The 17,690-nt window shown below is 38.1% G+C and overlaps 1 protein-coding gene across 5 annotated transcripts in view; it reads right to left on the reverse strand.

Moving 5' to 3' along the window:
* Window positions 1-17,690, reverse strand: part of VPS8 (VPS8 subunit of CORVET complex) — a 234,791-nt gene that overhangs the window by 106,391 nt on the left and 110,710 nt on the right. For all 5 annotated transcript variants that reach the window (XM_019795771.2, XM_011220314.2, XM_034661727.1 and 2 more), the window contains 3 exons: window positions 8,715-8,786; window positions 2,574-2,693; window positions 1,376-1,432 (listed from right to left, as the gene is read on the reverse strand). In XM_019795771.2, coding sequence (XP_019651330.1) covers window positions 1,376-1,432; window positions 2,574-2,693; window positions 8,715-8,786 — 249 coding nt within the window. The remainder of the gene's footprint in view (window positions 1-1,375; window positions 1,433-2,573; window positions 2,694-8,714; window positions 8,787-17,690) is intronic.

Genomic DNA, 17,690 nt, shown 5'->3' on the forward strand with positions numbered 1-17,690 from the left:
ATCCAAGTCACTTCACTGATGAATGCGTGAGGTTCTGTCATGCTTTCACTGTTGTACCTTCATCTTATTCATTTAAATATTGAAAATACCAACCAACATTCATATCAGAATTACACCTGGGGAACCAGTTGTTAAAATTTTACCAGCGTATCACCAGAAAACCCTCAAAAATACTGCAGACACAAATTTTTATATATAACACATGATACAAGAGTGCTGCATTAGAAGGGATGGAAGCAGTTCTAACCTAAGTTCTGACCTTGAGCAATTTACCACATCCGTTTTCTGTATGTCTTAAGTGAGTTGAGAAAAAAACCTAGATAGTCTCAAAGGGGACTTCCAAAAATAGAGCATTACTATATGAGGATTACTTTTCAAAGTTTGACTTTTATGTTTATTTTTATTTGTTTAGTTATTTGTATTAAAAGTGTTTATCATTTTATATAGCAACACCATGCATAACATGACCCACTTTTCCTGCCAAGAGAGAAACAGGGGCAAAGTGAGGGGTCCACATTATTATGTGTATTCAATATACTTTGAGACAACCAAAATTTTAGCAGCTGTTCTCTCCCCTAAGCTAGTCCGCAGCAGTCACTGGGCCACAGCTGTGCAGAGAAAAGGGTGGCTGTTGCTATCCTATGGTCTTTACCTGAGTCTCAACCTCCCAGCGGTTGAGCACTATTACTGTAAAAAAGACCAGCATAGCTCCCAAAGTATTTATATTTTGTAGCTTGCTTATCTGACAAACTCTGGCCATCAATTTTAAATAGCCTCTCTTAGTGCTCACAGTTATGGTGGGTAAGCTTTGAAAGAATTCTACTCCTGGAAGAGACACTCAAGAAAGCAGCCTAAGTAGAAAGAAGCAGTAATCAAACAGTTACAATCTCACAGTGATCAGTGGAGGGACAGATGGATTCTAGTCTCCAGAAATGTTTACTCCTAATGCAGGGGGGGCTACAGAACACTCCCTAAAGTTGAATGTCCCAATACTCAGGATTCTGCAGCCTTTCTGGTTCACAGCCATAGCAGCTAGGAGTGGTTATCAGATAAATGGCCCGGGTAGAAAGCAGGATACAACAGGTGCCAACTGCTGCGACTTCATGGAGAAGGATGAATCGTTCTCTTTGATGTCATGCTGAATGCAAGGCAGGTCCAGTCTGCCTAGGCATTTAGTTTGATATAAATTCATTACAAATGTATCTTTAACAACCATCCACACTGTTTTCTGGTTGCCACTATCTAGCTTAGTATTAGGGTTTGGCACAAGTTACTTTCCCCTTATGTTTCACGAGGTATAGCACAGAAGGGTTCTTTCTAGCTTATTCTGTCCTCTTTCCCATCCTTTAGCAAAAAGAGTTCCAGTAGTTCATACCTGCTGTCTTTCAGAGTGTCGGGAGTCATCATCAGGACTACAGAGGAATTCAAGGACCTGGTCAAAAAAAAAAAAAAAAAAAAGGTATTTTCTTTATTGGATACTAAAAGAGATGCCATAACACATACATATAAAAGCCTGGAACACGGACCCCTGGGTGGCTCAGTTGGTTAAGTGTCTGCCTTTGGCTCAGGTCATGATCCCAGTATCCTGGGATCAAGTCCTGCGTTGGGCTCCCTGCTCAGCCAGAAGCCTGCCTCTACCTCTACCGCTACCCCTGCTTGTGCTCTCTCTCTCTCAAATGAATAAATAAAATCTTTAAAACAAAACAAAACAAAACAACCCTGGAACAGAGACTGATATTATGAAGTGCTCAATAAATGCTAGTCATTACTGGTAACTTTCTCCAGATAAAAAGTGTTTTCTTTGCCACCTGTGGATATGTAGAAGATACCTAANCGCCTGGGTGGCACAGCGGTTGAGCGTCTGCCTTCGGCTCAGGGCGTGATCCTGGCGTCTGCCTTCGGCTCAGGGCGTGATCCTGGCGTTATGGGATCAAGCCCCACATCAGGCTCCTCCACTATGAGCCTGCTTCTTCCTCTCCCACTTGTGTTCCCTCTCTCGCTAGCTGTCTCTATCTCTATCGAATAAATTAATAAAATCTTAAAAAAAAAAATTAAACGGGGGCGCCTGGGTGGCACAGCGGTTAAGCGTCTGCCTTCGGCTCGGNCTAAAAAAAAAAAAAAAAAAAGATACCTAACTGGGATTAGGAGAGACCTTCAGAGTCAAAGTCATTTATAAGGAAATTCAGACTTTCTAATAGCGATCTCTCTTCCAGATGATCAACATCATAGATGGGCTACCAACAAGATGTGTGAACTCTTAAATTAAAAAATTCTTGAGCAAAGAATTCTACACAATTTAGAGCAACAGAATAACCAAGAGAACAAAATTTTTATAAACCAATCTCCACAAGCCATACCCCCAAGATGCCAAGTTACTAGGCAAAGTCATACTATCCAGACACAATATTAAAAACACAAACAACTAATTTAATCCAAATTAAAACCAGAACAGGCTTCTGCCTGATAAGACATTTATCCACCAGGCTATTATATTAAGAAAATGTATAATCTGGTCAATTTTTCTATCAACAGTAAACAGAATAAAAACAATTCTCATCATTGAAGACACTCACCTGATCAAAAAGGGTTCTGTTTACAAACAAGGTATTGTCAGGCTTTGCAAGCTGCCGGGCAAGGAATGTAAAGAGACACCCTACTTGTGAGGGAGTAAAATCGGAATTCTCCACCATAACCTGGTGAGCAAAAAAGACCATTTATTCGATATACCATCTGGTTTGACACAAAATTATACCATTAGAAAGGTGGGGGGAAGCCTCGTTACTGAGGATGCATGAAAAGATTCTTTTACAGCCTGTCCAACAATTGAGTTCAATGCCATTTAGAGAAGGAGCACAAACTACTTTCATATTCTGAAAGGAAAACATTTAGTGATTTTTGGCATATTTCTAGGCACAATTTGGATGAGAACTGCATTGTTAGAGGTGGCTTTCAAAGAAATATTAAACAGGTTTCCCTCTAGAATTCTTAAAAGAGGATCCTTCTAAAGTTAAATTTAAGTAGCCCTACCAAAAAGCTGCCTACCAACACAGGAAGAAGGGAGTTGTTCTGGGGTTTAAAGGTAAGGTAACCTGAAGGCACAGGAAAAGATGTTCAACATCATTAATCATCAGGGAAATGCAAGTCAAGACCACAAGGAGATACCACCTCACACCCGTCAGAATGGCTAGTGTCAGAAAGACAAGAAACAGCAAGTGTTAAGCAAGGATGTGGATAAAAAGGAAGACTCATGCACTGTGGGTGGGAATGTAATTGGTGCAGCCACTGCGGAAAACAGTACAGAGGTGCCTCAAAAAATTGAAAATAGCATGATTCAGGAATTCCATCTTTAAGTATTTATCTGAAGAAAATAAAGACACTAATTCAAAAAGATATATGCACCCCTGTGTTTACTGCAGCATTACTTACAATGGCCAAGATATGGAAGCAACCTAAATTCCTAAATTCCATCGATAGATGAATGGATTAAAGAAGAGGTGGAGTGTGTGTGTGTACATACATACATATACACATATATATGTATATATACACATACATATATACATATATACACATGCACACACATATACACACACCTATGCGTACATATGTGTGCATACATACACACATGTATACATACATAATGCATGTGTATACATATAAATGTAAATATATACACGTACATATATACGTATACATATGTAGACACATACACACCCATACATACAGCAGAATACCACTCAACCATAAAAAAGAATAAAGACTTACCATGTGCAACAATATGGATGGACATTATGCTAAGTCAAATAACTTAGAGAAAGACAAATACCATAGGATTTCACTTATATGTGAAATCTAAAAAACAAAGTAAACAAAACAGAAACAGACACACAGACACAGAGAACAAATTGATGGCTGCCAGAGGGGAGGATGCAGTTGAACAAAACAGGTAAAGTGGATTAAGAGGTACAAATTTCCAGTTGTAAAATAAATAAGAGATGAAATGTACAGCATAGGGAATATAGTCAATAATATTGTAACAGCTTTGTATAATGACAGATGGTAACTAACTAGACTTACTGTGGTAGCCACTTCATAATGTATGTAAATACTGAATCGCTGTTATACACCTGAAACTAGTATAGTATTATATGTCAATTCTTCTTCTTCTTTTTTTTTTTTTTAAAGATTTTACTTATTTATTTGACAGAGAGAGAGACAGCCAGTGAGAGAAGGAACACAAGCAGGGGGAGTAGGAGACGAAGAAGCAGGCTCCCAGCAGAGCAGGGAGTCCAATGCAGGGCTCGATCCCAGGACCCTGGGATCAGGCCCTAGCTGAAGGCAGACGCTTAACGACTGAGCCACCCAGGTGCCCCCATATGTCAATTATTCTGCAATAAAAATTAATTTTTTTAAAAAGCAAGTTAATTTGACAGTGAAGGTGTCCCAGAAACGGAAGTCAGCTAGCAAAGGAATCAGTGAAGTGAATGGCTTCTGCCCTGTCTACAAGCAGTTCCTTAGACAAATGGTTTCCGATAACAGGCTTGTTACAATCACACACAGTTATCCAATCATAATCATTCCTCTGCTTTGAATGAGCTCTCATCTCCTGACTACTCCTAGGTGTAACATGGTATGGCAAACGCCTTCAAGGAAGTAATCAATAGGAAAGCAAGGAGAATCAGGTAACAAATCTGAAATAAAAGGCACAATGTGACCAACATTATAAAGGAACAAATGGCCATGAAAGCACAGTGTGGAAAAGGAGAGAGGGAATTTGAGAAGAAACGAGAAAAGTAGGGAAATATCAGGAGAGAGAGTAACTCAGGCAGAGAGAAGAGCAAAGCACGGGCACAAGAAAGCACAAGCGTGTTTGAAGAAACTAAGCGTTCCACTAGAATGCAGCAGCACGCATGAGAAGGACGGAGAAATTACACTGAAAAGATGAGGCCTTGAATGTCATTCCAATGATACTCAAGTTTATTCCACAGAAAACTGGGGCGCTACTGAACACGTTCAACCAGAAGAACTGATCATGATCAGTACCGTGCTTAGGAAAATTATCCAGTTGGCAGTGAATAGGATAAAATAATAGAAGGAAAAATGAAAAGGTGAAGAGCCCAGGCAAGATGCATGTGACTGCAGAGGTCCAACGGAGAGACAGGGGGTCTGAACCAGGGCAGTGATCATGAAAACAGAAGCAGGAACAGGTGCAAAAGGCACTGCAGAGAGCGTGGCAACAGGACAAGGATTTACCTGTGTGGAAATGTGTGGCTAAAGGAGGAATAAACAATGACAGACTTGAGCCTGACAGGCAGGTCCGATGATGATGCCATCAGAAAAGACAGAGAATGCAGCACACAGGGAAGGAAGATCAGGTATTGTTTGGGATTAGCTGAACAACAAACTGTCTCATCTACTGACAGTCCCAAGTCCCCTCTCCTACTCTCATCCAAAGATCAAGTGTAAGATTGATCCTGTTGTAAAACGTTCCCTCAGGGCCCAGCTTTTGGCCCACCTCTTCTCATTTTGCTAGTGATGTATCCCTTTCTTCACCTCGTCCCGCTTTAGCTAGCACCCATAGCTTGCTCAAGTGCATAATTCAGCATACCACAGTACGAGAATACTTTAAGTTATAACCTGTGTATCTAAATTCCAACCAATAATATTCAAAGGCTCTCTATAGCTTTAAAATATCAATCATCCCTCCCTTTCAGTGTGCAGGTGCTTTCCCAGGCCTCAACTTACAGGCCCAGCTAGTGCTCCTCTCAGCTTTTACCCTTCCTTTTACTCTCTAGGTGTGAACTGCTTTACCAGCTGATCCTAGAAATACCTTCTGAGAAAACGGTTCTCTCAGTCAGTTCCCTTGCTACCTCAGCAAGTGTCTAACAGTTGTCATCCTCATCCTCGAAATTCTGGTCTTTCTCCATTTCTTCTCTTACCTATTCCACGGACCAGGCTTACAAAATTTTCTGAGCAATCTTATACAAAGTCACAAATTAACGGCTTTTTACTTCCATGTCTGTAGCCATTCAGCACACATAGTATCACCTTAGGTTTGACGCTCATCCAATGTTCTCTGGTCATTGCCTACATTCCTATTTTCACTGGCTCTGTCAGCAGCACAGTTGTTAGTACAACTCATCAGAAATGAGAAAATAATCTCCAAAGTTCATTCTTCATTGACCCAATGTAAATAATACAAAACAATATACAAGGGCAGCAATTCACCAATTGTAACAGTCTAAGTACTTCATGGAGCATTATTCTCTTCATTTGGATTGCCCCTCCAACTTGGTATAGTTTTAAATTCAAATTCCCATTCAGTCAACTTGCAAACATGTCTTGAACACCTACCAGCATACAGGCATTGTGCTGGACATACTGTGGGCATGTTAAAACAATGACACACAGAAATCCTCAGTCTCTGCTTACAGGAAACTCAACTATAGGCAGGAAAACATACATGTACACAATTACTATACAGTGTGCCTTGCATAGCATAAAGTGTTGTAGGAACACGGAGAAAGAGCAACTCATCTAACTGAAAGTGTGGAAAGGATTCTAAAAGAGTTTCTCATGGATGATATCTGAGTTATGTCTTGGAAAATGGTTAGGAATTTGCCAGGCAGAGAAAGGGGAGGAAAGGCATGATGGGATGAAAGAAAACTCACACAAAGAACATCAGACATAAAGATGGCACAATTCAGTGAACTGCAATAATTTAATATGGGTGAGAAGTTCATATTACAGAGAGTATGTGTGCCACAGGGGGTGTGTTAAGGGTAGGAGAGGAGAGCAGTTATCAAGAAGTAATCAGGGACCAGAAAACACCGAAGGATCTTGGATGTCATGTTCAACAACTTCAGATGAGTGTGGCAGAAACTAGTACTTGTGCTGCAACATCTGCTCTTCCCTTCTAACTTAGAAACAGAACTCCTCATTTTAGGCTAAACACATGGTTACCCATAATACACAGTACATTTCACAGTCTCTCTTAGCAGCTGAGAAACAATATATCTAAGTTCTGATCAACATGTTATAAGCTGAATTGTAGTATACAACTTCTAAAAAGTCTTCTTAAAGACAGGGAACTCTCTTCTTCATCTATTTCTGCATTCAGACTGGCTAGAATGTCAAGGTGATGGCTGGAGCCCAAGCAGGTATTTTGGACCAAAAGACTGAAACCATGTACTAAGAATAGTAACAGTTAAAGCAGAAGGCATCTGCATCCCTGATAAGTCTGTGAAACCACTCTTCTAGAACAGGTTGCCGACCTCCAGACTTTTATGAGAAAAATAAATTCCCATCACGATTAAACTACTGTAATTCTCAATTTCTCTCACAGCAGAACTTAATTCCAATTAATCTAACAGGGAGCCACAGAAGAATAAAAGAAAAGCAAGATCACAAATTAAAGGAGGATAAGATTAGGTATAGAAAGACCATTTAGGGAGTGCCTAGGTGGCTCAGTAGTTAAGCGTCTGCCTTCAGCTCAGGGTGTGATCCTGGTGTTCTGGGATCAAGCCCCACATCAGGCTCTTCTGCTTGGAGGCTGCTTCTTCCTCTCCCACACCCCTGCATGTGTTCCCTCTCTCACTGGCTGTTTCTCTCTCAAATAAATAAATAAAATCTTAAAAAAAAAAAAAGAAAGAAAGACCATTTAGGAAATCAAAGTAAAAATTCTCCCCACCACGTACCTGGATCAAACTGGCATTATTTGAGGGCTTAGCGATCCTATTCTCATATTCATCACTGCCTATCTTACAAAGTCAATAAATAGCTCAAATAAGATAATTTATATAAATGTGCTTTGAAAATTATAAAGAGCTATTAAAAATGTAATGCATTAATATCATACACAATTAGAGAACATTTTAATTTGGGTCTCTTGTCCAAAATAATCTAAAACTCACTAAGAGGAAGAAATCTCCATTTTACAGCCAAATGAACGACAAAAGTTCTAAGATTTCAACTACAAGAAGAAACTGGCCTGGTTCAAGCTGTGCAGATGGAAAGGAAAAGAATCTGTCTCTGCATTCATTCATTAGCAGCAGCATGGATCTCAAAATAGCTTTGGACTGAATCTAGTTAGATTTAAACTGAGATGATCATCTCTGTGTGCCTCTAATCATTCTGATGTTGTCCCTATCATCTCAGTGCCACAGTCAAATGACAGCGCCGCCTAAGCAACACAGCAATGCTGGTATGAGACCGAAGAAGAGTCTTCACGTTGATTATTTTCTCAAAGCATTCTGAAGTTAGTCACCATTATTTCACATAATCAGACTAATATAGGAATTACCACAATATGCATTTCACAGTAGTACCCTATATCCTCTATCTAATCTCAGCTGAGATATATTTTTTTTTGAAAGAATGATTAGTATTTCATTCAGGTTTGGAAGACAAAGATATCACAATAAAATTGTTAAATGATTTGAACACACTGCTTCATTAAATAAGATCACTTTAGAACTTGCTAGAAAACAAGTCAACTTTCTTAAAATAAACATCAATACAGGGGCACCTGAGTGGCTCTGTTGGTTAAGCATGACTCTTGATTTTCGCTCAGGTCATCATCTCAGGGTCATGATATTGAGCCCTGCATCAGGCTCCACACTGGGCATGGAGCCTGCTTAGGATTTCCAAACGCCCCCCGCAAATAAATAGCAAACAAACATCAATACAAGGACATCTATTCTCTGAATACTTACTTTCAACAAAATATCCACAATTCGTTGCTGATATTCTACAGCTTGCTTGTCATTTTTAAAATCTTCAAAAGTCTAACAGGAAGAAAGTTTAAAAAATAATTATTATTTGTAAATTTTAGAAGGAAACAAGATATTAAATTCTTATTAACAGGTAAAATCCCAAATAAGGTAACAATTCCTCATCAGGTTTTTCCATATATACCTTTAAATAATAAGCTGCTTTTAGCAAGTTAGGTTGAAAGCTATAGCATTTACTATTGCATGGTGTGCTGGGACTTTAAAAATGAATAGCAAGTATAAAAATATAGCAACTATCATACAACCAAAGAGTGATCTGAGAAATTTCACAGGCAATGAAAAAGAAAAAACATTAATGACAAAAGGCAATTTGTGAAAAAGGGTTTGAGAAGATGAACTACATGTTACATGCTCTGCCATCATTCCAACTATGCTATTTGGAAATAGTAACTGAAGTACAGTTTATTAACTTTCCTGAAAAATAACTTTCATCATTTCCATGACAACTAAAAAAAAAATGTTCAATGATATTTTCTAAAAATTATGGTAAAACTGTCACAATGTTAAAATCCTCAAGCCTACACACAAGGACTAAGTATCTTATTTTCAAAACACTGCCAAGTATAGCACTTTTACGTCCCTGTGCAAGTAGAGCCAAAAATATTCTGAACAGAACATGCACCAAAGTAAATGATAGCGTCAGATTCTGAAAATACCTACTACTTATAAAATGCATATATGAGAATAAGAATTGTGTTCACAGGGGCGCCTGGGTGGCACAGTGGTTAAGCGTCTGCCTTCGGCTCAGGGCGTGATCCCGGCGTTCTGGGATCGAGCCCCACATTGGGCTCCTCCGCTAGGAGCCTGCTTCTTCCTCTCCCACTCCCCCTGCTTGTGTTCCCTCTCTCCCTGGCTGTCTCTATCTCTGTCAAATAAATAAATCTTAAAAAAAAAAAAAATTGTGTTCACTACCAGAAAACTGAAATGAAATTATTTATTAAATAATAAAAATGATAAAAGACTTGAAGGTCTTTCCCATGGTTTTCACTTAGCACATGTGGGTCTTAGAAATATTTGAATCCATACAGTGATAATTTACTGCTTATTTTCCTAAAAAAATAAACTATATATTGTCTCATTAAAAATTAAATTATTAAATTAAAAAAAGGACTTTTGGGTGCCTGGGCAGCAGGGAGTCTGCTTCTCCTTCTGCCTGCCGCTCCCCCTGTTTGTACTCTTCGTCAAATAAATAAATAAAATCTTCTGGGGGAAAAGAAAAAGGAATTTCACAGCCATGAACTTTAAAGACTACATCATGGTTACATTCAACCAAAATACTGCTATTCTTTAAATGGACCCTGAACTTCCCCGAATTCTCCCAAGTACCTCTGCTCATGATGTTTTCCAATTAGCATGCCCTTCATTCTACTTTCTTGACACACACTAATTGCTTTAAACAAATGGATACTCATTTGTCCACTTAATGACAGAGAAAAACAAAATCTTTTTTTTTTTTTAACTCTTTCTTCAACTGGACTACTTTGCTGCCAGTTAGTTGAAAAATACTGAGATGAGTTACCAAGAAGACTGTAGGAACTCTCAATCTGGAAACTCAAATAGAAGATATTTTAATGTTTAATAGGGTTAAATATTACTCTGCCTGAAGACAGAAAGATAAACTAGAAAGTCTCTCAGATCTATCTATAGGCTTACAAAAACAACAAACATGAACACACTAACACAAACACATCCTTCTATCCCCACCCCATCTTGCCAAAGTGAGATGTCACTCTGCAGATACAAAAAGAAGGTATTATCTGCTAATACAAGTGCTATTCAACTAAAACACAAAATCATGGAGAATTAACATATGTATTAAAAAGCAACAGCAGTGACAGCTAGTAAAAAAAGAATTTCTTATCCATTTTCCTTTTTGGCAGCATGTATTCACTGCTTTGAAACAGATATTGAGAGTTTACTTCTATAAACATAATTAAGTGGGGATATACCACAGTATGAATATTATGATATACATAATGACATATTTCGGTTGAAGTTAACAGCTACCACTAACATGGCACATCACTGTTAAAACATTATCATTCCACAAAGACGCTTCTACTTATATAATGCCTGGTGAGAGGAATAACATGCAAAGATATCCTAACGGAGGATGATGACACAGTTTGTGAAGCACAAAGGAATACAAGCCACCCATGAGAGAAAAGACATGACCAAAAGTAAAGGGAAATAGAAAACATAAATGAAAAGAACTAAGAAAATGAAATTTAAATAAAAAAGTAAAAGAGATCAGAGAAAAGGTGCTAAATATATAAGATAAAGAAAATACAATATACAAATAATTGCAGCTTAAAATGAAATACAAAATAATGAAGTAGAAAAAGCATTTAAATCTGTAATTCAAGAAAATTTTCTTGAAATAAAGACTTAAATTGACACATTGAAAAGGCCTACAGTATACATGGTAAAAATAACCCAAAACAGTCAATTCTGAGTGATATCTTGGAACAAAACTATTAGTCTTTAAAAACAAACTAGACTGGTAGAAAATATTTCCTAAGCTTACGTAATCTGACAAAGAACTTGTATTTAAAATTTGTAAAGAACTTTCAAAACCAGACAAGAAAATAAACACAATTTAAAAAATTTGAATAGATATTTCACCAAAGAGAATATATTGATGACAAACATATCTTCTCTACTAACCTATTTTAATGAAAAGATGCTTAATATCATTAGTCAGAAGGAAAATATAATAAAAACCACAAGAGATACCACTACACACCTTTTAGAATGCTCAATTTAAAAAGATCAACTAAAGCAAGTGTTGGTGAGATGAAAGAACTGACTGATACTCACCTATATTACTAGTAGGAATGTAAAATGGTAGAACCACTTTAGAAAATAGCCTATCGGTTTCTGACAAAGAGAATACATTTAACAAATGACCCAGCAATTCTATCCTTTGGTATTTACTCAAGAGAAACAGAAATATATGTCCACACAGAGGCCTCTATGTAAATGCTCATAATAACTGTATTCATAATAGCCTAAAACACAAAACAACCCAAGGACCATCTACTGTGAACAGATCAGCAAACTGTATGTCCATAAAACGGAAAATTACACAGTCATAAAAAGGAACAACCTGGTTTGGGAGAAGAGGGCAGCAGAGTAGAAGGACCCTAGGCTCGCCTAGTCCCACAAATACAACTAGATAACTATTGAATCATCCTACATACACCAGAAATTGACCTGAAGACTGACAGGACAAACTCCACAACTAAAGGGAGAAAAGATGCTAAAGTGAAGAAGGCATAAAACACAGAGACATGATTTAGGGGAGCAACAGACTGCAGCTGCTGTGAAGGGGTAGGAGGGACGTTGTTGGTGGGGGGGGGATGGAGCACCCAGGGGAATGCACAAGAAGAACACTTCCCCAGAGCCACTGGCTTGGAAAATGAGAGGGACTGAATTTTATGAGTTCTTGCAACCAGCAGGGCTTAAAACCCAGAATTTTAAAAGTCAGCAGGCTTGGCTGGGATAGAGCCTAGAGGGTACTGCACTACTTTTGGAGAGAAGGCAAGTGAACAATTTGGGGGCAGATATCATGGAAACAGCAATCTGAAGAGTGCCTGGGGGCACACAGTGGGAGATTATTTGCTCTTCTTGAGCACATCCCTGAGAGGCAACTTTCACCTATATACCCCTTCAGGAAAAAAGGAACTGGCTGGTTGTTTCCCTCTCCCACCACTCAGTATAAACACAGAGCCACTTGCGGGAAGAAGAGCAGTGCTATACTAGCTGTCTAATTAGCTTACACCAAGGCCCGGCCCTCTGTACTCTAGTAGAACTGCCCTTCTCAGTCACACTTGCCTTGGTCCCAGCCCGGTGGGCCCCTCCCCAAGAAGACCAATACAATCCCTGCCCACACTACATCTCCTGACCAGAGAGTTTTGCAGAGCCTCGGTTCCGGTCTCATTTCACAAGCAGATCAGAGCACACCTAGTTAAAACTTGCCACATTCAGGTCAGGGATGAAATACAGCCCACAGCAGGCAAGGAGAACCTCTGCAGATGACTGACCTAAAAGATATAGCACAGACAGAACACAACAGAGCACACACCGTGCACACTGGGGACATTCCCTGAAGTGACAGGCCCGGGGCACTACATGATCTCTTCAGCATAAGGCCATTACTTTCAGGAGCAGGACACATAGCTGGCTTTTCTAACATTTATATGGTGGCAGTAATTTAGACAAAATGTGAAGAGAGGAATTTATCCTAAATGAAAGAACAAGATAAGGGCACAGCCAGAGATCTAAGTGAAACAGATATATGTAACATGCCTGATGGAGAATTTAAAACAACAATCATAAGAATAGTCACTGGGTTTGAGAAGAGAAGACATCAGTTAAGACCCTTACCACAAACATATAAGAGTTAAAAAAAGAATCAAAGATGAAGAGCGCAATAAATGAGATTAGAAACACACTTGATGAAAGAACAGCAGGCTGGAAGAAGCAGAGAAATGAATTGATTACCTAGAAAAAAAAGTAACAAAAAAGCAATGAAGCTGAACAAAAGACAGAAAGAAGAATTATGCAAAACAAGAATAGACTCAGGGAACTCAGGGACTCTACTAAATATAAAAACATTCATATCATAGGCATCCTAGAAGAAAGAGAAAAGGGCACAGAAAATTTATTTGAAGAAATAATAGCTGAAAACTTCCCTAATCTGGGGAAGGGAACAGACATACAGATCCAGGAGGCAGAGAGAACTCCCATCAAAATCAACAAAAGCAGACCAAAGCCGAGACATACTGTAATTAAAGTTGCAAAATATAGTGATAAAGAAAAAATCTTAAAAGCAATAAAAGAAGTCATTAACTTACAAGGGAAAACCCATAAGGCTAGGGTTTTCTATTGAAAGAGATTTTTCAACAGAAACTTGGCAAGCCAGAAGAGAGTGGCACAATACATTCAAAATGCTGAATAGGAAAAATGTTCAGCCAAGAATACTCTATCCAGCAAGGCTACCATTTGGAATAGAAGGAGAGATGAAGAGTTTCCCAGACAAAAACTAAAAGAGTTTGTGATAACTAAAGCAGCCCTGCATGAAATACTAAAGGGGACTCTGAGTGGAAAGAAGAAAACAGAAGTGACAGTATAAATGCAGGAAACACAAAGCAGTAAAAATGAGTATTTCTGATTTTCTGTAAAATTCAGTCAAGGAACTCACACACAAAAAAGGGTATAAAATATATACCCAAAATGTGCAGAGAGGAGAAAGGAATGGGTGCAAATCTGAACAACCAGCAACTTAATATAGACTGCTATTGGCAGAAGAGGTTATATACAAACCTAATGGTAACCAATATCAAAACCCACTAATAAACATGCAGAGAATAAAGAGGAAGAAATCCAAATGTATCACTAAAGAAAAGCAGCAAAACATGAAATAGAGAAGGACAAGAAAGGATCAGAGAAAATCTTCTAAAACAACCACAAGACAAGTAATAAAGTGGCAATAAATATGTATCTATCAATAATAACTTTGAATGTAAATGGACTAAACGTTCCAATCAAAAGACACGGGGTGTTAGAATGGATAAGAAAACAAGACCCATCTACATGCTGCCTACAAGAGATTCATTTCAGACCTAAAGACACCTTCAGGTTGAAGGTGAGGAGATGGAGAAATATTTATCATGCAAATGAATGTCAAAAGAAAGCTGGAGTATCGATACTTATATTGGACAAACTAGACTTTATTTTTTTTTTTTTTAGATTTATTTATTTATTTATTTATTCATTCAACAGAGATAGAGACAGCCAGCGAGAGATAGAGACAGCCAGCGAGAGAGGGAACACAAGCAGGGGGAGTGGGAGAGGAAGAAGCAGGCTCATAGTGGAGAGCCTGATGTGGGGCTCGATCCCATAATGCTAGGATCACGCCCTGAGCTGAAGGCAGACGCTTAACCGCTGTGCCACCCAGGCGCCCCGAGGACAAACTAGACTTTAAAACAAAGACTGTAACAAGAGACAAAGAAGGGCACTATAATAATAAAGGGAACAATCCAACAAGATATACCAATTGTAAATGTTTATGCACTGAAAATGGTAGCACCCAAATATATAAAACAATAAGTAATAAACATAAAGGAACTAATTAATAATAATACAATAAAAGTAGGGGACTTTAACACTCCACTTACATCAATGGACAGATCATCTAAACAGAAAATAAACAAGGAAATAGTGGTTTTGAATGACACACTGGACCAGATGGACTAAAACAGCAGAATACACATTCTTTTCAAGCACACATGGACTATTCCCTAGAATAAATCACACATAAGGTAACAAAACAGGCCTCAACAAATACAAAAAGACTGAAATCATACCATACTCCTTTTCTGACCCCAACGTTATGTAACTAGAAGTCAACCATTAAGAAAAAATCTGGAAAGACAACAAATACCTGGAGGTTAAACAACATGGAACTCAACAATGAATGGGTGAACCAGGAAATCAAAGCAGAAATTTTAAAAAATACATGGACACAAATGAAAACAAAAACACATCAATATAAAGCTTTGGGATGCAGCAAAAGTGGCCCTAAGAGGGAAGTACATAGTAGTACAGGCCCACCTCAAAAAGCAAGGAGTATATTAAACAATGGACCCTTACAAATAAAGGAGCTGGGAAAAGGACAACAAACAAATCCCAAAACAGAAACAGGAAGGAAATAATAAAGACTGGAGCAGAAATAAATGATATAGGGGTGCCTGGGTGGCTCAGTCATTAAGCGTCTTCCTTCGACTCAGGGCATGATCCCAGTGTTCTGGGACCGAGCCCTGCATCGGGCTCCTCCACTAGGAGCCTGCTTCTTCCTCTCCCACTCCCCCTGCTTGTGTTCCCTTTTTCGCTGGTTGTCTCTGTCAAATAAATAAATAAAATCTTAAAAAAAAAAAAAGAAAGAAAGAAAGAAATGATATAGAAAGTAAAAAAACAAACAAACAAAACCAAAAAACCCCCAATAGAAAAGGTCAACAAAACCAGGAGCTGGTTCTTTGAAAAAATTAATAAAACTGATAAACCCCTAGCCACTTACCAAAAAAGAAAGGCCCAAATAAATAAAATCACAAATGAGAGCAGAGAAGTAACTACCAACACCACAGAAATACAAACAATTATAAGAGAATGTTAGGAAAAACTATATGGCAACAAATGGACAACCTAGAAGAAATGGATAAATTCCTAGAAACATATAAACTACCAGAACTGAAATAGCAAGAAACAGAAAATTTGAATAGACCAATAACCAGCAAAGAAGCTTAATCAATAATAAAAAAAACTCCCATGAAACAAAAATTCAGGACCAGATGTCTTCACAGGCAAATTCCAAAGGAGAGTTAATGTCTATTTAAACATTTAAAGGAGAGTTAATACCTATTCTTCTCAAACTATTCCAAAAAATAGAAAACAAAGAAAAATTTCCAAATTCATTCTATGAGGCCAGCATTACCCTGATACCAAAACCAGATAAAGACACCACAAACAAGGAGAACTACAGGCCAATATCCCTGAAGAACACAGACGCAAAATTTCTCAATGAAATACTAGCAAACCAAATCCAACAATACATTAAAAAAAAAAAATCATTTACCATGATCAAATGGATTTATTCCTGGGTTGCTAATCCAGAATTCACAAATCAATGTGATACATCACATTAACAAAAGAAAGGATAAAAACCACATGATCCTTTCAATAGATGCAGAAAAAGCTTTTGAAAAAGTACAACGTCCAATCGTGATAAAACCCCCAACAAAGTAGGCTTAGAGGAAATACACCTCAACATAAAAAGGCCATATACAAAAAACCCACAGTTAATATCGTCCTAAATGGATAAAAACTGGCAGCTTTTCCTCTAGGTCAGGGACAAAATGACAGTGTTTGCTCTCACCTCTTTCATTCAACATAGTACTGGAAGTTCTAGCCACAGCAATCAGATAACAAAAAGGAATAAAAGGCATCCAAATTGGCAAGGAAGAAGTAAAACTGTCACTGTTTGAGGATGACATGCTACTATATATAGAAAATCCTAAAGACTCAACCAAAAAACTTCTAGAGCTGATAAACGAATTCAGTAAAGTTGCAGTATATAAAATCAACGTACAGAAATCTGTCGCATTTCTATACACCAATAGTGAAGCAGCAGAAAGAGAAATTAAGGCATCAACCCCACCCAAAACAATAAGATACCTATGAATAAACCTAACGAAAGAGGTAAAAGACCTGTACTCTGAAAACTATAAAATACTGATGAAAGAAACTGAAGATGACACAAAGAAATGGAAGTTATTCCATGCTCATGGACTAAAAAAACAAATACTGCTAAAATGTCTATACTATCCAAAGCAATCGAAAGATTTAATGCAATCCTTATCAAAATACCAACAGCATTTTTCACAGAGCTAGAACAAACAATCCTAAAATTTGTATCGAACCACAAAAGATCCCAAATAGCCAATGCAATCTTGAAAAAGAAAAGCAAAGCTGGAAGCATCACAATTCTGGACTTCAAATTTATAATCAAAACAGTATGGTACTGGCACAAAAATGGACATGTAGATCAGTGCAACAAAACAGAAAACCCACAAATGAACCCAGAATTAATCTTCAACAAAGCAGGTAAGGATATCCAATGAGAAAAAGACAGTGTCTTTAACAAACGGTGTTAGGAAAACTAAATAGCTACCTGCAAAAGAATGAAACTGGACCACTCTCTTACACAATATACAAAAATAAATTTAAAATGGGGCGCCTGGGTGGCTCAGTCAGTTAAGCGCCTGCCTCTGGCTCAGGTCATGATCTCAGGGTCCTGGGGTTAAACCCCACATCAGGCTCTCCACTTGGTGGGGAGTC

The sequence above is a fragment of the Ailuropoda melanoleuca genome, chromosome 1 (assembly GCF_002007445.2).
Source record: "Ailuropoda melanoleuca isolate Jingjing chromosome 1, ASM200744v2, whole genome shotgun sequence".
In the NCBI taxonomy this organism is placed as follows: domain Eukaryota; kingdom Metazoa; phylum Chordata; class Mammalia; order Carnivora; family Ursidae; genus Ailuropoda; species Ailuropoda melanoleuca.